Source organism: Orcinus orca, chromosome 7 (genome assembly GCF_937001465.1).
Source record: "Orcinus orca chromosome 7, mOrcOrc1.1, whole genome shotgun sequence".
Taxonomy (NCBI): domain Eukaryota; kingdom Metazoa; phylum Chordata; class Mammalia; order Artiodactyla; family Delphinidae; genus Orcinus; species Orcinus orca.
Genome location: NC_064565.1, coordinates 113,341,363 through 113,362,652, shown reverse-complemented (window position 1 = coordinate 113,362,652; position 21,290 = coordinate 113,341,363). Strand labels below are relative to the sequence as shown.

At 49.8% G+C, this 21,290-nt stretch overlaps 2 protein-coding genes across 10 annotated transcripts in view; both read right to left on the bottom strand.

Moving 5' to 3' along the window:
* The window catches only part of EIF4E2 (eukaryotic translation initiation factor 4E family member 2), a 28,692-nt gene extending 15,041 nt beyond the window's left edge, over positions 1–13,651 (bottom strand). For 5 of the 8 annotated variants that reach the window (XM_012532188.3, XM_033425233.2, XM_049712206.1 and 2 more), the window contains exons 1-4: positions 13,522–13,563; positions 6,374–6,488; positions 5,282–5,416; positions 915–1,019 (exon numbers count right to left, since the gene is read on the bottom strand). In XM_012532188.3, coding sequence (XP_012387642.1) covers positions 915–1,019; positions 5,282–5,416; positions 6,374–6,488; positions 13,522–13,541 — 375 coding nt within the window. In that variant the 5' untranslated portion in view covers positions 13,542–13,563. Of the gene's footprint in view, positions 1–914; positions 1,020–5,281; positions 5,417–6,373; positions 6,489–13,031; positions 13,109–13,521 lie in introns of those variants that run through there. The other 3 variants (XM_004262584.4, XM_004262586.4, XM_033425241.2) reach the window with 3 other exon arrangements.
* A 1,719-nt stretch (positions 13,652–15,370) lies between these two features.
* Positions 15,371–20,933, bottom strand: CHRNG (cholinergic receptor nicotinic gamma subunit). 2 transcript variants are annotated; one of them, XM_004262587.3, is made up of 12 exons: positions 20,845–20,933; positions 20,508–20,647; positions 20,252–20,296; positions 19,972–20,081; positions 19,282–19,437; positions 18,413–18,510; positions 17,886–18,086; positions 17,596–17,710; positions 17,264–17,378; positions 16,319–16,535; positions 15,975–16,108; positions 15,371–15,691 (listed from the first exon to the last, which is right to left on the bottom strand). In XM_004262587.3, exons 1-12 carry the CDS (start codon positions 20,897–20,899, stop codon positions 15,518–15,520), a joined length of 1,560 nt encoding a protein of 519 aa, XP_004262635.1. In that variant the 5' UTR covers positions 20,900–20,933; the 3' UTR covers positions 15,371–15,517. The 2 variants fall into 2 exon arrangements, with proteins under 2 accessions (XP_004262635.1, XP_004262636.1); XM_004262588.3 differs by lacking the exon at positions 19,282–19,437 and having other exon boundaries at positions 15,457–15,691; positions 20,845–20,899.
* Between the last annotated feature and the right edge of the window lie 357 nt (positions 20,934–21,290).

Sequence of the window (21,290 nt, the reverse complement as noted above, 5' to 3'; positions counted from 1 at the left end):
ATGACAGAAACACCCAAGAAGAGGAAACCATTTAAGCCGGGCCTTGAGGGACACAGGAGTTAGCCAGGTAAAGCAGGTGAAGGGCTCTGCCGGCATTGGGAAGAACACGGCAGTGTGCAAACTCTGATTGTGAGACAGAGATGCAAAGAGGAAGGTCTAGCTACAGTGAAGGGAGGACTTAGAGATGATGGGTGACAAGTCCTGAAAGGTAATTAGGTGCAAGATCATGTGTGCGATGGAGAGCTGCATAAGATTTTTAACTGGGGTATGTGTGGGTGATCCCGTTTGTCTTCTAGAAAAACACCCTGGCATCAGAATAGAGAAGATGGGTTACAGCAAAGAGATCATAGAGCTCAGCTCTGGGTCTCCAGTTGCTGCCCATAAGCTTATTTTTACTCACTTTAATCATATGTACCCTATGGTAATATATTACACACACACAAAACCAGTTCTATGGGAAGAGTAATTTTTAAAAATCCTTTAATGTTGTTATAATACCATTTTAGTGATAAAACAATCTTTGAAAACCATCCACACAGACAAACAATGGAATCAGTGCCTTTTCCTAGAGGTCCCATTTCTAACGGACCAAATAGTGACGCAGCTTTCAGAGAAGACTTTAAAATACTTCTTTAGAATTAAAATAAATTTTTAAAAATTTTTTGGCAGCACCGTAAGGCATGCAGGATCTTTGTTGCCCGACCAGGGATCGAACCTGCACCCCCTGCAGTGGAAGCGCACAGTCTTAACCACTGGACTGCCAGGAAGTCCCGAGAAAACTATAAAATACTTTTAATTTTGACATGGCTTTAAAAAAAAATTTAAAAATTAAAAAAAAAACAAACCAAACAAACAAAAAACCCCTAAAACAAAAAACTTGCTCAGAAAAGCAGTCTGAGGCTTTCAGTCCTCACCTCCCACATGGGTTTAATTCCTTCTTTGAAGAGATGGAAGTCACTGTGGCCTGTCAGGTCCCCGGGACGTACCATGTGGCTGTAAAACCTCCAGAACTGCTCCACCTGCAGTGAGAAGACAGCAGAGTGAAAAGACGTTTCTTGTGCTTCTTTGAATGAATGTGAGATTTATTTAAGAGAAGAGCATAAACACGGAAGACACTCTGCTAGAGGCTCTAATTTCTGGAGGTTAGGTTTTCATTTGGGGGACTGTGTGGGAAGGAAGGCATGTTAGAGGAAAGCATACTGTATATTTTGATAAAAGAATAATGTAATATTGTTGATACAAGAATAAACTCTTTAGGTGAGAAATGCCAGCCTCAGCTAGGAGCCTTAGTTGGTCAATGTCAATACATACTCTCCTGCAGAAATCACAGGATAATCATCACATGGTGTAAGAGGACCTTGTTTTTACACAATAAAAACCACTTAAGTCTTGAGACAGATTAAATGCCACATAACCTCAGTCTGAATGTATTTCTTTAGAACCAAATCACTTAAAAAAAAAACAGTATTATTAACTGTGTGAGTTAACTAGTCATTGTGCTGTACATTACACGCTCATGACTTATATTTATAACTGCACTTTTTTTTTTTTTTTTTGCGGTACGAGGGCCTCTCACTGCTGTGGCCTCTCCCGTTGTGGAGCACAGGCTCCAGATGCGCAGGCTCAGAGGCCATGGCTCACGGGCCCAGCCGCTCCGCAGCATGTGGGATCTTCCTGGACCGGGGCATGAACCCGCGTCCCGTGTATCAACAGGCGGACTCTCAACCACTGTGCCACCAGGGAAGCCCTGTAACTGCACTTCTTTTTTTTTTTTTTTTTTTGCGTTATGTGGGCCTCTCACTGTTGTGGCCTCTCCCGCTGCGGAGCACGGGCTCTAGGCGCGCAGGCTCAGCGGCCAAGGCCCACGGGCCCAGCGCATGTGGGATCCTCCCGGACCGGGGCACGAACCCGTGTCCCCTGCATCGGCAGGCGGACTCCCAACCACTGCGCCACCAGGGAAGCCCAAACTGCACTTCTTGATCGAAGATGTTAACCATCAAGTATAGCATTAGCGACAATGAAATACATTTTATTTGTTTAGTTACTGAGCATTAAGTGACAGAATCAACCACATGCACTACTCCATACCATGGTGCCCTTGCTAAGGCCAGGACGGTCCAAAAACCAAGCAGGACTTAGCCTCTCACTTAGGGTTTAAGTCCCTTTTCTTAGCTAGAGATTTTCTCTTTGCTCCTCCTTCACAGTCCTGTTAGAAAATCAGACATATTTCTCTATAAAATGTATGCTTATTTATATTCAGCATGCCATTTCTGTTTCTCTCACTAGTGATTTGATAGGAGAGATTACTTCCCTATTCCTCTGCAATTCATGGAGAATAGCTACAAAGTACTGGCCAGTGAAGTGCACACTTTAGGAGGAAAGAGAAAATGTGGAACAGTCTGAAGAAACAGTTGGTATTTGCCAAGACACTGCTGGCTCTAAATTAAACATGAAGCAAGACTCCATAATGCGCAGCTGAAAATGGGTACCAAGCAGACAGAGACTCAGGTCATACTCCCAGATATGGATAGCAACTGAGGAGAAACAGACCTCAGACTGTGTGAAATGGCTGTGCCTTCCATTCCTCTAGAGAGCAGGAACACGGGAAATGTCTCAGGTTACAAAGAAATTAGGAATGAATGCCATCTGTAGGACTTCAATGCAGTGTTTCATCTCAGCCACTGCCATGCTTAATTACACGCAGTGATTTGGGACAGTGAGTGGTCATATGCATACAATGAGCAATAATCTTTTCCGACCCTAACACAGTGCAAAGAAATGAAGTATGCCTACTAGAAACCATGGCTCATTGTGAATCAGGACTTGAGGGGGTGGTGGGGACAAAGTACACCAACCATTCTCAATCCTCCAATTGAGCATTGCTTTATTAACCGTTTGGTCTCCACCAATCTTAAAGCCATCCTATATAATCTTATAGCCAGAATCCTATATCCAAACCATAAGAGAGATGAAATAGTAAGCAGATCGAGAAACAGTATTAAACTTTTATCTTTTTTCCTTCTCTTAAGGCAATTTTCATTTTTGGAACTCCCAACTGAAACCAAAAATAAACATTTAGACTCAGAATACGAAGTGCAGAAAAGACCTCAGAAATCATCTCAACTACCTTCTTCATTTTATAATTGAGGAAACGGTTTCAGAACTCGCCCTAGCCCACAAAGTCAAGCAGTAGAACAGATGGCACTTGTGATCCCCACGTCCAATGCTTACCTTGAAGTTACCTTAACTTCAAGAACTTTTTAAATGTTGTCAAACACTAGGATTGAGGACAAATGGGAAATACTGCTTTGGCATCACTGGTTTTACAATGTAATTATTTCTTTGTGAGGAATTTAATATTGTGAGGCATTTCCCAATGCCTTGAATTACATGACATTGGTGAGTATAAAGAAGCATTAACCCAAGATGATGCTGATGACGAACTGTTCAACTCAGCATATACGCCCAAAGAAAAGAAAACAAAAACCCTCCTTGAGCACGTTGGGTAAATTCATATATACCTTTCTTAAGAGGGAAAGAAAAATGCTAGAATAGTTATAATTATGCTAAAATAACTGAACAAATTCCTGAACGAAAACTTCCTCCCCAGTTCAGTTTCTTCTCTGATCCTCTGAGTGCTTAACCAGTTGTTTACAACATAATGGCTGCCATTTAACCTGTAATGTCTAGCAAGCCATCAAAATTTCTGTGGATTCAGGAATGTTAAGGACTACGTGGATATTTTTAAGTTTAATTCTACTGTTTTCTCTGCCAAGAATTCCTTCCTCTTCTTATCACATGTTCAAATTCTTTAAATTCAACCTCAAACCCATCTCCTCCCAAAGAGGCTTTCTCCAAGCTGAAATTAATTCCTTCCCTCTGCACTCCAAGTGCACTCTAGCCATGCCTTTCTTACAGCACTTCCCACTGCCTCCCTGTACTGGAAATTCCTGGGCATGTCTTATTTCCCTAAGGGCAAGGTTTTTTATTCATTTTAGAACCCTATTAGTGCCTTGAATTCATTCAACATTTCTTGAACCAAATATGTACCAGTGCGCAAGCTATTTTTAATAATTCAAAAGCCTAAATTTACTGGTGGTAAGAGAGCACAGGCCAACTAAAACAAGATCTTTGCTTTTGGCTGAAATTATATCAACTCAGCATAGTAATCAGATGATCTGATTATCAGTTATATATGCATATCTGATTAATAATAAACAGATAAATATAGCTGCTTCTAGTAAACAAACATTTTAAAAAACTGGAGCCTCGGCATGCATTTTGGTATATGGAAGAGTAAAAGAGTATAGGCTTTGGAAGGTGGTTTTTACAGCCTACCCAACTTGAGTTTCAATACTGGTTCCTTCACTTAAGTAAATTATCACAGACTTGAGACTTCAGATCAGATACTTAACCAAGCCTCATTTTTCTTATTTGTAAAATATGGATAACATCACTGACCTCATAGGGCTATCATAACGATCGAAGGAAATCACACGAAGTGCCTATTATTGTGTCCTTCCTCTTTACTAATTTATTGTAAAATTTATTTTCTATTATAGTTTTCTTTTCCAGTGTCTGCATTTTAAACAGGACAAATACCTCAATAATTTCAAGAAAATAACAAATCCTGCATTTGATTCGGCCCAGAGATTGACTGTACTGCACCTACAAAATATATAATAATCTTCACTGAATAAGACTGGTTTTAGTTGCAGACAGCTTCTCAGGGTACACAACTCTAGCTACCTGTGAGGGAGATAAGACAGAGTGTAGGCTCTCTGTACTGACAGTACCCACAAAAAATCGACTTCCTTTTCTTTCTGAACACAGAAAAAAGATGCTACTTTATGCATAATCACTAACATATCCGGAACCCTAATGGGAGATTATTAAACACAAAAACTCTAATTTTATTCTCAACTTTATTGTCAAGCTTCATGAGAACAGACACCACGTACTATAAAATTTTGTATCCCTCATGACACTTTGTGCACAGTAAGGACTCAATAAATATCTACTTAAACAAGCCTGTATTTCTGTATTGTCCCCTTCTGACCAGTTCCACAATTCACATACTTACTGATACTGACGTATGTCACCTATGGACGTGTAATGAGAAATCTAAGAACGAGCCAATTTGACTTCAGAGACTCAGGTCAGTCAACTAAGGAAACCAGAATCCTAAGTATGTTACCAGGAGGGTATATATACACACCGATGTAAACACAGGCATGAATGTACTACCAAGGCTCGCTACATTAAACCACCCAGTACTCACAGAGGCAAAGGTGCCAATCTGTTTGATATTCTGTTCGTAGCTCTGTGAGCTGGTGGGACGGCCAGGGGTTCTCCTGGAGTACCAGAAAGTGTAGTTATACTGCAGGGGGTGCTCTGCTGGCCCAGGGACAACAGCCTGTGAATTAAAGAAGGTGTGTTAATCTGGGCATTTTTCACATGCTCTGAGACTGAGAAAACATTTTACAGTGTCACCCCTTACCACCTCCACACTTAAAAAGGATACATCCTCAATTACCTACAGTGGGCTCAAGATTCTGCTGACACAGTAAGTTAGTGGTTAACTGATTCTAAGTTCCTGTTAACATTTTCTCTGGTCTTAATGCTTTCGTAACTTTCTAATTCCTATCATAGATATTTATGTTTGTATCTTATCTCAACATATTCCCAGGCCAAGTCGGCCTCCTCTATGACACCCTATCACTTACTGGCTAATGACGCTGGGCAAGTTGCTTAACCAGTCTGTGCCTCAGCTGCTTATCTGCAAAGTGGGGAAAATAATAACCACCTCCTCATGGGGCTGCTGAGAGGATCAAATTAATTAACAGAGGTAAAGTGCTTAGCACCATGCCTGGCACAGAGTAAGAACTCAATAAATGACAGCTACTAGTATTACTGGTACTGTTAAGTGTAAACTCCTTCATCCACAGTCTCATTCACCTTTGTGTCCTCTTAGCACCTAAAATGCCTGCATCTGGAAGGTACTCAATATTGTGGGATAAATCAGCTCACACTATTACTAACTAAACAGTCAAAAATTCTAAGTGATGTGCAGGATTTGAAATACTGAGCAGCAGCTTCTGAAGCAATTAACATCCTTGTTAAACTCCAGGGTTTTTCTCCCCTACCTCAGGCTAGGAGAATGTTGGAAAGCAAGGCAGCATCTCAAGATCGTGTGGCAAGGGAAAAGTTCTAAGTCCCAAAATGAACTCCAGTGATTCAACAACCTTTTTTGAGAACAAAATCAGATATTACAAAACAGGATGCCATCAAGTTAATCTGCATCTTCCAGATTTCCCAAGATAACCAAGTCTCAAGTCCAAAGGCAACCACATCTATGCAGCACAAAACTCACCTTCCTCTTGCTGCTGCTCTGACTCCTGTCTCGTTCCGTTTTTTCCTTCTCACCATCTTTCTGTGTGCTGTTTTCTTCATTCTGATCGTGGTCCCCACTGTCATCATCTTTCAATCTAAATGGAAAGGCAAAACAACGTTACTCCATGACTGAGCTGATTCCTGCTTATCTAACAAAGCCACCAGGTCAAATGAACTACCAGGAAACCAACCCCAAGTCACTTAAAGATACAGGCAATGAGGTGCACATGAGATGAGAGACGGCAAAGAATGCAGAGTGGCAATTAGGAGGATTAAACAAAAATGAAACTGCCCATCAGCTAACTTGTGAATTCCAGAAAGCTCCACATTCTAGTTTTCTAAAAGGCTGTGCAAAGAAGCGAGAGGTAAACGGTGAAAGGGATTGTTTTCTTTGCCAAAAATAGTCAATAATGAGAAGAATTTCTGGATTAAATAACTGCTTTGGCATTTCAAATGAAGCTAAAAAACTTTTCTTTCTTGCCACTTCTTCTAACCATCTTTCCTACCCCTCCCCATTGCTACTGCTTTAGTTTAGGCCGTCTTCCCCTGTCATCTCAATTACATCGCCACCAGCATGTTCCTTCTAAATGCAAATCTAATCATTTAACTTCCATGCTTAAAACTCTCAACTGTCCCTTGCCCTTTGATGTCCACCATGCAGGATAAAGTACAATGAAACATAAGATCCTCTAGAATCTGACTCCTGTCAACTGGCATCCTCCTTCCCTCCTCCCACCTCCCCAAGCAACCTACATTCCCACATCTGTGTTATTTGCAAACACTACCCCCTCAGCCTAAGGTACCATTCCTCCCACATCTGTTTTTCCTACTAGAGGGGGCCCTTAGAAGTGTCTTATTAATCTTTGTATCTTCAGCATCTAGGACAAGAAGATGCTGCCCTAACATGTAGCACCAGAAGATGTTGAATTGATGTTAAATGAAAAGAAAAAGAAAAGAAAGGAACGTCTTCTTGCCTTTTAAGTCAAATGTACTTTAGGTGCCACCCTTTCAGAAGCAGTGAAACCACCCTAAGTGTTGTGTAGTGGTTTGCTATGATTTCAAATCCACTTATTTATGACTTAAATGAAGATATTTTAATCCACCTGCTTATGACAAAGACAAAAAAAAGTTGTTTTTAAAAGTAAAGTTGTTTTAATAAAAGAATGAAGTGTGTTAGGATGTCATCTCATCTGCTGTCATTGTTAAGCACTAGCAGCTCACTTGCCGAGTGGCACCGCTGGGGCCTTATCAATAGGAACAAATAAAGAAGGAACTACGGCGAGGGGACACTTAGACTATAAATACTGAGAGCTGTGTGAGGAATATCCAAGCGTCCCTGTCCGGGCAAAGCTATCCTTTGCTGATCCTGCTCTCTGAAGATCTCAAGCCACTCACTCCTGGTTGGCAGTGATGTTAAACCCTGCAGCAGTCTCAGGAAAAGAAGGGACATTAGTTCCTCCTGTGGTCGAGGTGACTCCTTTAGCAGTGGTGACAAACCATGTAGCGGCCCCACAGAGATCAGCCTGCCCGTCAACACCAGTGCTGTAGTTTCCTAGCGATGTGCTCCAGCAACAAGTGACTTTTATTTTTGAGCTGGCAGCTGGACTTCAGCTGCTGGTTGGCAAAGCCATCTCATCCAGTACCAATTCATATAAAGGTACAACTGAACTAAATCTGGACTTTATTCATCTTCCCTTGCGTGGAACAACAGTGTGATTAACCTATCATTGGTCTGGAGTATGGTATGTTATTTCTTTATTAGCTTAATAAGGGGCATCTGCATGCTACTGGCTTATGAAATTACTGTAATTCCCACAATGAATCTGTGGTAAATAAACTACTGGCAAAGAAAACCTGTCTCTGAGCATAATTTGCCAGCCCCCAAAACACAATACTAAGGCTTTCAGTGAACCTAAAGTTCACTAGATCCAGACAAAAAGATAAATGAAAGGTGAATTCACAAAGATAGTAAGAATGCTGTTTAGTCTAGAGCTGGACCATTAACTTCCAGATCTTTTCTGAAATCGCTTTTCCGGCCGTATCCAGTCAAATGGAATCTGGCAATTCTCAGGGAAGGTACTTGAAGTGGTCAAATTGTAACTCAGATACAGGAATACCTCAGAGATATTGTGGGTTTGGTTCCGCAATAAAGCAAATATCACAATAAATTGAGTCATGCAAATTATTTGGTTTCTCAGTGCATATAAAAGTTATGTTTTCACTGTACTGTAGTCTATTAAGAGGGCAATAGCATTATGTCTTTAAAAAGTATGTATCTTAATTTAAAAATACTTTATTGTGAAAAAATGCTAACCATCACTAATTACACACGGTTGCAATAAACCTTCCATTTGTAAAAAAAAAAAAAAGAAAAAGAAAATAAGCGGTATTTGCAAAGTGCAGTAAAATGAGAGGTATGCCTGTATTACCTTATAGATGCAGAAACACGCTGCTAAGTTTTTTGCACTGTTTTTCTTTTTGCCCATGAATCCCCAGTGCCTACCACATAAAAAGTGCTCAAATGTTAAAATGGATGGGCTAGGCATGGGCTGGGGTGCCTGCTCTGCCCACTTCACAGCCCTAGCTGTAGGATATACTCCCGAGATCGTGCATGGTGCCATGACTGTCCCCAACCCCACCCTGGCCAAGACATGACTGTGAAGGAAGGGCACCAGACTAAAGGGTGGCTCAGCCTGGCCAATAAACGATGCCTCAGGGGCTCGCTCAAAATTATGAGCCAATTCCTCCCTCGGCTTTTCATCCAGGAGATGAAAGATCATATGGATTCAGGAACTAGGGAGTCATATGAGTCTCATACAAGAAAAGCCATGAGGGAATAAAGACAACAAGCAAGAGCACAGAAAGTCAGTAGGGGCAAAGGGAATGAGCAGATGAGCAGAGAGTGGAAAGGAGAATGGTTCTGTCTGTGATGCTGCCATCTCTTTGGCTTGGTTCACCCTCCCTGGACTCCTGGGAGACCTAATGGTGCTTACAATGCCCCTTCCCCTTCATTAAACTTGAGCTGGTCTGGTTTCCTTTTCAAGAGGAACCTGTCTAGCATGCAAGTCCCACAACATTTACAAGCATACTGTGTGTTTAACAATACCTATGGAGGGCTTCCCTGGTGGTGCAGTGGTTAAGAGTCCGCCTGCCCATGCAGGCAACACGGGTTTGAGCCCTGGTCCGGGGGGATGCCACATGCCGCGGAGCAGCTGGGCCCGTGCGCCACAACTACTGAGCCTGCGCTCTAGAGCCCGCGGGTCACAACTACTGAGCCCGTGTGCCACAACTACTGAGCCTGTGTGCCTGGAGCCCGTGCTCTGCAGCAAGAGAAGCCGCCACCATGGGGGGCCCCGCGCACCGCAACAGGGAGTGGCCCCCGCTCCCTGCAACTAGAGAAGGCCCACGCTCAGCAATGAAGACCCAACACAGCCAAAAATAAAATAACACAAAAAATAAGAACACCTATGGAATACCCGACACGCAGCCTGACCTCAGCATGGTGCAACCAACTCCTTTCCCTCCAGTGGTCAGCCTACTTGCAGTCCCCAACCTCAGCCCTCTGTTGTGTTCATCACCTGGTCTCTGCTCAGAGAGCTCCTCTTCCCCTACTTAACTTGTCCTTCAGGATTCAGACTAAGGACACTTTCTCTCTTTTTTAAAAATATTTATTTATTTATATTTTGGCTGCATTTGGTCTCCGTTGCTACCCACAGGCTTTCTCTAGTTGCAGCGAGCGGGGGCTACTCTTCGTTGCGGAGCGTGGGCTTCTCATTGCGGTGGCTTCTCTTGTTGCGGAGCACGAGCTCTAGGCGCACGGGCTTCAGTAGTTGTGGCTCACAGGCTCTAGAGCGCAGGCTCAGTAGTTGTGGGGCATGGGCTTAGTTGCTCCGTGGCATGTGGGACCTTCCGGGACCAGGGCTCAAACCTGTGTCCCCTGCATTGGCAGGCAGATTCTTAACCACTGAGCCACCATGGAAGTCCAGGACCACTTTCTCTTGAAAATATTTTCTGATCTCTCTCTAGGCTGAGTTGGGATTCCCTCTTCTGAACATCCCCATATAAACGTTTGTACTTGTCCCAGCTGTACTGTCATGGCCGGTTTTTTGTCTCCTGATTAGGAACATTTTATGAGTTTTTTAAAAATTGCTCAGGCCCAAGAGAGCTCCTAATTCTCTTCTTTAGGGCATACCACAGGGACTCACATCATTTCTCTCTTCTCAGCTCCCAACTCCCCACTATATCCTTTGGGGTCCTTTCCCTTCAATCTTGGTTAAAGAGGGGCACAGTCACCTCAGCATCTTACATTTTTCTAGCCCCAAGCGAAGCATATAAATGCCTTTCTTTTTAGTGCTTTTGCTGCTAACCACTAGGAAACAGAAAAATAACAAAAATAATTATGCCAGAGAAGAAACAATGCTACTGTGATCCCTGGACCCCACCTCCCGACTCCCTTCTAAGATAGTAAATGGAAACCCTAATGGACCTTCATCTTATGCTGTCATTTCTTGAGGGTGGAGCTAAGCAACCACTCTGCTCTCTGAGCCTACACTTAAGGCAAGGCATTCGCACCCTGTCTTCTGGAGGCTACTCTTACCAGCCTGAAGCTGGATGTGAAGCAAAGATACAATCCAGACAGAAAAATCACTGCTCAATACACTTAGGCAGGCAATTAGCATCTGAAGCTGTCCAGGCTGAGTGGCACCTAATTAGCTCACCAAGCTTCTGCCCAGGTATGTCCTCATACTCTAACTAGACGATTCACTGCGGTAGGAACTTGGTCTAATTCATCCTTACATGTCCAGCATCAGGCAGTGGCAGAAAGCAAACACGTTTAATGAATGGATTTCTAAGATCAAAGCGATACGAGGCAGACTAGGATGAATGTCGAATAAGTGGTTCGGACAATAATTAAGAATGGGCCAAGGCTAAGAAAAAAGAATAGGGACAAAATCAAATATGGCATCTAGATTTGAAAACCAAGCTCAACACCGTAGGGACTGAAGTATAGTGAAAGCATCTTAGGCTTTTACGTATGAATAGGATCAATGGCAATGGCAGCTAATGACTTGATGGGGGGGTGGGGTGGCGGCTATTAGTTTAGGTCCATAGAAGGCCACACAGAAAAGGAGACTAGAGCTCCTCTTCAATCTGAGCCCGTCAGATTAGACTACAGTACTCAACTCCAGGCACTGGACTTTTAGGACTCTGGCAAACTGGAACATGTCCTTAGAAGCCATGTGGTGAAGAATGCAGAGACCAAATATGCAGCCGTGGTCTAAAAACTGCACACTTTTTTGCATGAAAAACAAAGGCAACAAAAACAAAACTAAGGGCTGGAGTGCTGTCTTCAATTGCTAATTTCGAATGAAAGACAGCTTTGTTTTTTTCCTGCATAGCTAGAAGACAGATGTTCAGTATAATGAATAGTTAACAATTAGAACTAATTAAAAATGGCCCAGGTTAATTTTCGTCAAGATGTGCTTGAACAAATGTTAAACAACAAACCCGGGTTCGAATCTCACCATATGGCCCTTCCCGTTGCTGTGGGCAAGTTATTTAATCTCATAGTCTCATTTTCCTTATCTGTAAAAGGAGGTAACATGACCCCCTTACAGGGTTGTTAGAATTAGTAGAAATAATATGTGAAAAATAGCGAAATGCCCGTGGAAGCCATTACTGCCACGTTTAAATTAGCTACTGCGAACCTCCAAATGATCTGGGTAGGGCTGGGCCAGATTACGCATAAAGTACCTCCTTAAAGTGAAATTTTGATTTCTTCAGTTCGGCGGGGAAGGAGGTACAGGGTTGGCAGAAAGCTCCTCTGAGGCAGGACTTAGATCTGAAGTTAGGAGTTGCAGGGCTTACGACTGGGCGGGAGCAAACTCCCAAAGACTTTTTTCAAGTAGCAGAGCCCTCTCAGCAACCAGGAAGCTTCCTGAGGAGCTGCCAGGAATGCGGGAGTCCAGGACCTTGGAATTTGCATACCAGAACTCAAGGTACTGGAAAAACTCCAATTTCCCATGGGCAACAGTGGGTCACAACCTAAACTAATAGTAATTCCACTTTACATTTATATCTTAAATGTAGTACTTTATATCTTAAAAAGATACTTTATATCTTAAAGTACCTTTAAGCATCGCCAAATGTGATTTGATCCTTATCACACTCACTAAGGCAAAAGAGCACTAACAACTAATGCGGTTTGGGTAACAGAGGCTCAGAGACTGGGTAACTTTTCTAATGTCAAATAACTGGTAACTGGTGGGTCTGAGACTGGAAATCTAGGTCTTCGGAAAAGAAGACAGATTTACTGGACTACTAGAAGAAAGCCAAAACATAATCTACCTCCAGATACAATCGCTGCAGGGAAATATGCAAAAATACTTTGTATTTCCTTTCTGCACCTCCCAATTGTTTGATGCTGGAACTAGAAATCAAACAGATAGGGTACATACAGAACTGCAGGAGGAGGCAATAACAAGTATACCCGTTGGGCAAGAAACTGAGCAGCTCTTGGAGAGTGTGTTGGAAGAGGGGAAAAGGAGGGGGAAGAGAACGGAAGCAGGAAGGAGTCTGGGGAAGATGAGAATTCCGTAACTGAACAGCCACTGCGCTGAGCGCTGCAGCCACGTTACCTCATTGCATCTTCGCAACTCTACGACATGGGCTCTGTTACCGTCCGCACCTTGCGAATGAGAAAACTGAGACTCTGGAGAGATGACCTGCCTAGGCCAGAGGGAGTGTGTGAGAAAAGCTGGGCGCAGAAGCAGAGCAGCCAGGCTGCGGAAACACCTAAACCTCCGGTCTCCGCCCCTCCACGCAGCTGGCAACCCGCACCCGCCCGGCAGGGTGTCCGAAAATCTCCTTCCAGGCGGCACGGCCACCTCCTCCCGCCCGGACCCCGCACTTCGCTTTGGGTCCATATGACCCTGGGGTCCCTGAGACCCCTGCATCCCTCCTCCCCAAACCCCTCCTTCCCGCCGGCCGCCCAGGCCCGGCCGGCCCGCAGCCCTAACCAGGAAGGAAGGCCGGTGCCGCAGTTTGCGCCGCCGGCGGTCCCGGCGGGGGCGGACGCGAGGAACGGTTGGGGGAAGGGGCCTCGGGAGGCGGCCACGCGCCACTCACGCGTCGAACTTGTTGTTCATCCTCTCGCCGCCGCCGTCACCACTGCCTCACGGAGTGACTTCCGCTCCGCCAGGTCCTTCCGCCTAGGGTCCGACCACTTCCGGTTGCGCGGGGCGCAGCGGAACGTCGGCGAGCTGGCCGGGAAGGGGGCGGGTACGCCAGGACGCAGTAGTCGGGCGGTTGCGCTGAGCTGCTCAGGTTCGGTGGCCACGCGGGCTGCGGGCCTCGGATCTGTCCCTGTTCTTGCCCGCCGCCCGCCCGCCCTGCCCAGGGGAGCGCGTGCTGACCCCCTCCCGCGGCGGGCTCCGAGAAAGACAGCTCCGAGTAGCTGATGGCGCAGACTCTGGATTCACGGCTCCCGACTCCGACCCCGGTGGGGCTGCACGGTCCTGGACTCTCTCTTAAGCTCCCTGAGGCTCTTTCTTCTTTGGTACTGGCCATACTATACTGTAGCACCCGCCTCTTCAGGTTGCCGTGTGGATTGAACGAGATAATCAGTTTCAGGCGCTATACACAGTAACCCTTCATAAGTGGTGGCTATTGTTAATCTTTGCTTACTTGTGCCAGGAGCTACAGAGCTGATCTCCGCCTTCTAAGGCAGTCAGATTGAGAGATTCACTCCAGGTGACTAAGCTAGTAGAGAGGCTTACAGGAACCAGAGATGATCCCACCGTCATTAAATTGCCTGACACTCCAAATACACAGCAGTGCGGGTGCCACACACACACACACACACACACACACACACACACACACAGTGGAATAAATGAAATGAACCTGCTGGTGACTGATCCCCAAAGCCAGCAACCCTGTACTTGGGGGAGGTCCTCTCCCCCCCAACAATGTCCCATTGTCAGGTCTTTATGTGACACTTTAACATTTTTTAATCACTTTCACCCGCACCTTTGATCCTGTGATGAGGGGAGGTAGGTACTGATATCTGTGCCCATACTTACAGATGAGGAAACAGGCTCAGGGAGCACAAATGACTTGCCCAAGTTGTCTTGTCACCAACAAAACTCAGGCCCCGGTTACACTCTCAAAGCATGGCCTTACTCCCCGCCCCACCCCCACCCCTGAAAGACCCTGGCCCTCGTCTCCTAAGTGGGGCAAAGGGAGCCTGGTCAGGGTCTCCTCCCAGCCTCCCTGCCTCCCTGCCTCGCTCTTCCTTGAAACCAGTGCAAATTCCCTGGCCTTTGAGAAGAGAAGGAAGAGGCATCCGTTTTCCAGGCCATAGAACTTTCTTAGAGTGTCTAAGATTGGGTCAGTGTTGGGAATTGTGGACTCCAACCCTTATTTAGCCATCATTGTTCTGGGACGCCCCTCTTACTCTAGGCCCCAATTTGCCCATCCTAAACATGGGGGAATAGTGATTCTTGCTTATCCATAATGCTGTGAGGAGCTCTTAATAATGAAAACAGATAATAAAACTCATAAAATGTTTGGTGATCGATGGCAAAAAAATGCATCTGAATAGAAAGGTCACTGGTGCACATGAGTATTGGGTGCGTACAGCCCCAAGAAAGTAGGAAGATGCCAGCTGGAGTGGGCTCTGCTCCCCTTCTTTCGCTAGAGCATTGGCTGCTACGCTTCACTTCTCTCTTGACTTCCCTCCTTTAGGAGCCTGCAGGGAACTTGTAAAAGGGAAGGGAGGCCCAGGCCTGGAGGGGTAGGACCTTGCCTAGTTGGGGATAAGATAAAACAGAGTCCTTAGGGCTTCAGAAATGATGGGAGTTGATAACACTTTGCTCAAGTGAGGGGATTGCCAGGAATAGCAAGCCAGTGCCATGTAGATGCTGACCCCACTAACACACTCTGCCAGCATCCCATCCCCAACCACTCCAGGGCTCCAGCTCTGTCTTTTTATTTCTCCAGCTTTTCTCAGGAACGGTTGGCTCACATGGCCCCGAAGGGTGCTTCCCAAAGAGCATACTCATGACCTCAGCAGCAGAACACAGCCAATGAGACTCCACATGGCTAGCAGCAATTGGTTGGCTCAGTCGGACGAGGGCAGGTAGGAGCGGGGGTCTCCAGGGAAAGGCAGGGCAGGCATCCTGTTGTAGTGGGCCATGAGGAAGATTCCAGCAGTGCCACAGACAAAGAGCGAGAGCATGACCAGGAAGCAGACGCGGTCCAGCACTCGGCCCACCAGGAACCACTCCTTGTTCCCCTGAGGGTGAGAGGCAGGGGATGAGATGACCAGCGGTGGCACCAAGCTGGATCCCTGTGCCACCCTTGGCCATCCAGCAGGCCTCCGTTTTTCATTTCCTTGAGCCCTTCTCACCTACTTCCAGGCCTCAACCTGGCTTCTTCCACGGGCCCCTGGCCCCACTCCCAGTTCCACCTTCTCCATCCTATTGCCCTACCATGGCCACACCACTCATCCTGCCCCATCTCAGGTCCAAGTCCCTCACCAGGTACTCAAACCCCACCCCCACCCCCGACTGGCTTACACTGTCAAAGTGCCTCTGCTGGTACCGGGCGCAGGCAATGAGGTTGCAGGCTTCCACGCAGGCCTGGATGGCTGGGGCGGCCTGCCTCAGGCTGCCACACCACTCCTGGCTCTGCCCTGACTCTGGGCCTTTCTCTGTGGAAGAGAGAGAGAAAGGTTTGGGAGTAGAATGGATGAGAAACAGTCTGAAAAAGTGGCCTCTCCTTAGAGACCCCAGCCCCTCTCACCCCCAACCTGGACACTTGCCCGGCACTCATCTGCTGTGCCAGGCACCTTGGCCAACAGACCCTTCGTGTCTGAAGTCCCTGGGCAGGAGTGTCCCCAGTGTCACACCCCCTGTCTCACCTAGCTTCTCCAGTGCTGCCCTTACTAGCCCATTGCTCTGGTGCTGCCGGAAGAGGAGTTCACTGCGGGGCAGGCGGAGGGCCACCTCCTCCCCGGCTGTGATTGACCACCGCATGGAGGAGCCATTCCGTAGCCGGGGCCGGGCGTCCTGCACAGCCGCTGGGGCCAGCGGGCGAACGTGCATCCGCAACAGCTGGGGCAGGAGCCGCAGGAACACCTGAAGAGGGGATGTCATGGGTGGTTAGCTTAGCGGCCAGCAGACCTTCCTGGGTGATTGGGCGGCCAGGCTTGGCTTCGGAACAGAAGGTGATGGTTGGCACGAAGGGCTCATGCGCTGGGGGCCCAGAGGCTGCACTTCAGGGGCAGTGGCTTGGCCCCGGTACAGCTTACCTGTTCCACACCAGACACTGAACCTGGGCCCCCAAACTTTTGTGCACATCAGAATCACCAGGGCACTTGTTGGAGGCACAGGTTCCTGGGCCCCACCCCTGGCCCAGGATGCCTGGGGTAGGTTGGGAATCTGCATTTGTAACAAGGGTCCCAGCTGACTGCTGCAGGTGGGCTGCAGATCACACGGGCACTGGAGCCAGCCTGCCTGGGCCGAATCCTGCTTCCTCCACTTTCTAGCCATGCGACCTCAAGTAAGCTATTCAACCTTTCTGTGATTCAGTTTCCTCATGTGTAAACTGGAGATGATACTAATACCCACTTCATAGGGGATTTATGAAGATTAAATAAGTTAGTATATGTAATACACCTGCCACACAGTAAGCGCTTGGTGTTATTATTGATCCATTTGGGTACGTGCTTCTAGATGCACATGGGGCAGGTCAGCTGCTGAATGCGGCAGGTGAGGAATATGCCCAGAGACAGGAGTGCAGGGGAAGGTGCGTGTAAGCGGAAAGGGCAGGAGGATGCTGGAGTGGGCGGGGGCGGGGAGCTTGCCTTGCGGACCCCTCGAGCCATGGAGTGTGTGTGTGGGGACCGCAGAGACACGTTGAGCACGACCACAGCATTCACAACAATCAGGATGGTCACCACCAGGAGGAAGGTCAGGTACCTGCCGGGGTGGCGGCGGGGCAGGCAGGAGGCGGGGCTGGCCCTTCAACACTCCACCCCAGACAACATCCCCACCCGCAGTGGCTGATTCCCCCAGATCCCTTGGGGTGATGGGCTGGCACTGAGGATGATGGGGGTGGGGGTGGCAGGAGGGCAGTACCCTGTGTTCCTGAGAAGGGAGGGGAGGAGGTGGGCACAGGCATGAGGACCGGCCTTACTTGCTGATGAGTGGCACCGCCTGGGAGGTCTCGGGCACCTTCTTGGCCACAAGGAAGAGGAAGACAGTCTGGGCCAGGAGCACGTTGATGGCGACGGTACACTTCTGACCACCCGCTGCCCATGACCAAGAGGCCTTCAGAGCGGATTTCAACCTCCCCACCGTGGGGCACCCCCCTCCCCACAAGGAGTCCATGTCCCTGGTCCCAGGTCATGCTGCCATTCTGCCCTTCCAGCTACCCCTTGTGCCGCCGGCCGGGGCCGTGGCTCCCCTCCCACAGGCGCTAGGTACCCTTGGCAGGAAGGAAGTAGATGAGGATGGCCACAGAGGAGATGAGTACACAGGGCGCAATGATGTTGATGACGTAGAAGAGGGGCTTGCGCTGGATGAGCAGGTAGAAGACGACCTTCTGGTGGCCGGCCTCCTCAGCTGGTGCCGCCTCATCCAGCAGCATCTTGGCTGGCCGGTGCCGGATGGCCCACTCTCCATTTTCTGCAGGCAGCAGGCTGGGGTGGGCACAGGGAGTGCGGACGGGCAGATCCCTGCAGCCCGTGTGACCCAGCTACAGGGCAACCAGCATGTGGCCAAAGGAGCGCCATTGAGGGATGGGAACAGTGTGGGAAGATGGATGCTTGATCCCCCTCCCACCAAAACTGGAGTAATTATCATGGGGAAAATCAGAGGTTTGCCGGGCCTTTAAATCTATGTATTTTGTGGTTTACTGTAGTTTTCATCTTCAGTTACACGGGAGGGGGCGTGATCTCGGCCTGGCCCTGCCCGCACAGCCAGGTCCAGCAGGGGCCTTGGGTGGAGGTTACCTGTGAAGGCCTCGGGGTCTATGAAAATCCACTCGATGGTCTGACCATCTTCCTGGCTCAGCTGCAGATTGATCTCGTTGGTGCCGTAGGTCTGGGACCTGGGAGATGGGGAGGGAAAGAGGATAGACTTGAGTGTATGCAGACTCACGCATGAGGTCACATAGACCATCACCTGAGGGCAACTGTGGGCTGCTTTGCCTCAAAAAGTGCAGCCAGGAATTTCTGAGTTCTCTATAAAACCCTGGCACGAGATGGGGCAGGGGCGGGGAGTCAGGCTCTTTGGGGTCTGGGGAAGTTTGAGTTGAAGGACCAGGAGACTGCAGCTCAGTGTGCTGCCCTGGTGGCAAGAGCCCAGGGCCACCCCGTGTTCCTCCCTCCCACCGTCTCCAGGGCAGGAGGGGCCGATGGTGAGAACGGAGGAAACACAGTGTGCACCTCTCGGGTCTGCTTACTGAGGAGGGTCTCAGGAAGACTGTTCCTCTAGAAGCCGGGGAGACCCTCTCACAGACCCCCCCTTTCCCCCATCAATGGACGAGGATACTGAGACAGCGCCGTCCTCTCCGTGGGGCTGTAGTGCGTAGTGGTCTAGTGTGGGTGTGCATGTGTGTCGGCGTGTGTGTGCCTTCTCGCCCACCCATCCCAGTCACTGATGTCTCTCCTCCTGGCACAGGCAGGGAAACTGAGGCAGCGAAGGAGGATGAGTGAGGGGACCGAGGCTTAGCAGGGAGGGACACAGGCATCTTCAGGCATCTGGACCTGAGACAGACGCAGAGGCCCCAGGGAGGTGGAGCCAGGCCCCTGGGTCCCCACCCGACCAGGGCCCCTCTTAGAGCGGCTCCCCAAATCCCCACCCCAGCCAATGGCCTCACTGGAAGATGAGGGAGCAGTTCTGCCAGTCGAAGGGGAAGTAGGTGACAGAGACGGGGCAAGAGGAGCGGAAGATGGCGGGCGGCAGCCAGTACACGCAGCCGTCGGGAGACACGAGCACGTTGCAGTAGAGGGCCACCTCGAATACGCCGTCCACGCTGCGCACAGGGCAGGCCACGTGTGGATGGGGCCCGGGGCCACCAACCCTTCCCAGCCCGCCACACCCCTGACCGGTCTCTCCTCCTGGCCTGGGGACCACTCCTCCCCCGGCCCCCTCCCCGCCCCTCTTCCCCACCCCCCTCACGCCAGGCTCCCTCGGCCCAGCTCCTAATCGCTGCCGCTCTCCCCTCCCCCCTTCATTAATGGTCATGGCAGCAACTGACAGCAGTTAAGCTCCCACAGAGTGCCAGAGCCGGAGGGCAGCCCTTCCTGCGCCTGTCCTGTGGGCCCCCGAGAGAGCTGTCCTCATCCCTACCCAGGCGGCCCAGCCCGGAGGCGGTGGAGCCAGGTCTGGGGTCAGGTCTGCTGGCCCCGGGCCCTACCCTTAGCCCCCGCGCCCCAGTGCCCGCAGTGTCCCCGGGCTGCACCCTCTGTTCCCCTGCCTCTTTCTCCCAGAACACCCTTGTCCTGCTGGGCCCGCCCTTGCGTCTGTCTGTCCGCCCCCGCCCCCCACGCCCGCGCCGCCTCCTCACTTGTTCTCCAGCACGACGTCCGGCCGCCACACCATGGTGGACGGCACCCGCAGCACCCACAGGCCGTCGTAGTCACGTGGGTCCCAGCGCAGGCGGTAGTCACACCACTGCTGCAGGGGGAGGGGTTGCCAGGCCCCCCGACCCCCAGGGGGGCCCAGCCCGGGGGGCGGGGGCAGGAGAGGCAGGGATGGGATGGGAGGGAAACAGGCAGCTGTGAGGGCCTTGGGGCCCCAGGGTGGGAGCTGCTAGAGGAAAAGAGGGTGGCAGGGCGGCTTCTTACCATTTCTATCCAGACGTTGGTGGTGAGGGCCTCCTCTCGCTCATTCTGCGGGCACAGAACAGAGGGCTAAGCCCCAGGTGTTAGTCCCTACAAGACCCCAGCCTCTTGGGCGGCCCCATGGGAGTTTTCCAGCTCCCTGGTCTCCCCGGTGGGCGCTGCCTGCTCCCGGCTGCTGGCGCCAGCCCCTTCCTCTCCCCCCATCCCAGGGGCAGGGTGGGATCGCCTCCCCGCCCCCGTCCTACAGGCCTGTGCTCACCAGGGAGATGAGGTTGGTGAGCGTGAGCTTCAGGCTGACGTTGACCACGTCTGAATCATGCTTGGCAGGCCGCAGGTGGGGGACGTAGCTGTGCATCAGGTCTCTGAGCAGACGTTCCTCCTGGCTCTGGCCCTGGGCTCCTGCGACAGACAGCGCTGAGCCTGGGTACAGGGGCTTTGGGGCAGAATGAGGGGGAGGCCACGGGAGGGTGTGACATGGGGAAGTAGGGAACCGGGTGTGGCGGACAGGCTCCAGTAGCCACCCAGACCCTCCATCCCCTGAGGCCTTGGACCCCTGCTCCTGGCCTCTCCAGGACCCAGACCCCCTGTGTCCACACCCAGATAGACAGCCAACAGTGACAGAAGGAGCAGCGGCCTCTGGCCCCCGTGCATGGTGCCACAGCTCTCTGCAGTGACAGGGGTGGGACTGCAGCTCCTCAGGACTGGGATAGAGGGATGCAGCCTCTGGGTCTCATGTAACAGCCCACACTCCCTCCCCAGCCAGCCCAGCCAGGCCAGCCCCACCAGCTGTCTGACCCCAGCGCTGTCAGCTGTTCCAGGATGGACACAATGCCGGGCTCAGGTTACCCGGGCTGGGGAGGACAGAGGGGCCCTGTCTGTCCCAACGGAGACGGTCCAGCCTCCATCCCCACTCTTAGGCTCAGCCGACCCAGTCCTCCGTCCGTGTTCCAGCCGGGGGCACTGAGGACGCAGCCGGGGACAGAGGGGTGTGGGAGAGAAAGGCAGAGCGCTGAGGAAGGGCCCCGACCGAGGACGCTTCCTC

Excerpts from the sequence above, each read along its gene's own strand:
- CHRNG (XM_004262587.3), bottom strand. The coding sequence starts at position 20,899 with ATGCACGGGGGCCAGAGGCCGCTGCTCCTTCTGTCACTGTTGGCTGTC. Across the intron at positions 18,511-19,281 it reads AACTGCTCCCTCATCTTCCA|GTCCCAGACCTACGGCACCA; the intron begins GTGAGGCCATTG and ends CCCATCTCCCAG. Across the intron at positions 17,711-17,885 it reads CTACTTCCTTCCTGCCAAGG|CGGGTGGTCAGAAGTGTACC; the intron begins GTACCTAGCGCC and ends GGTCATGGGCAG.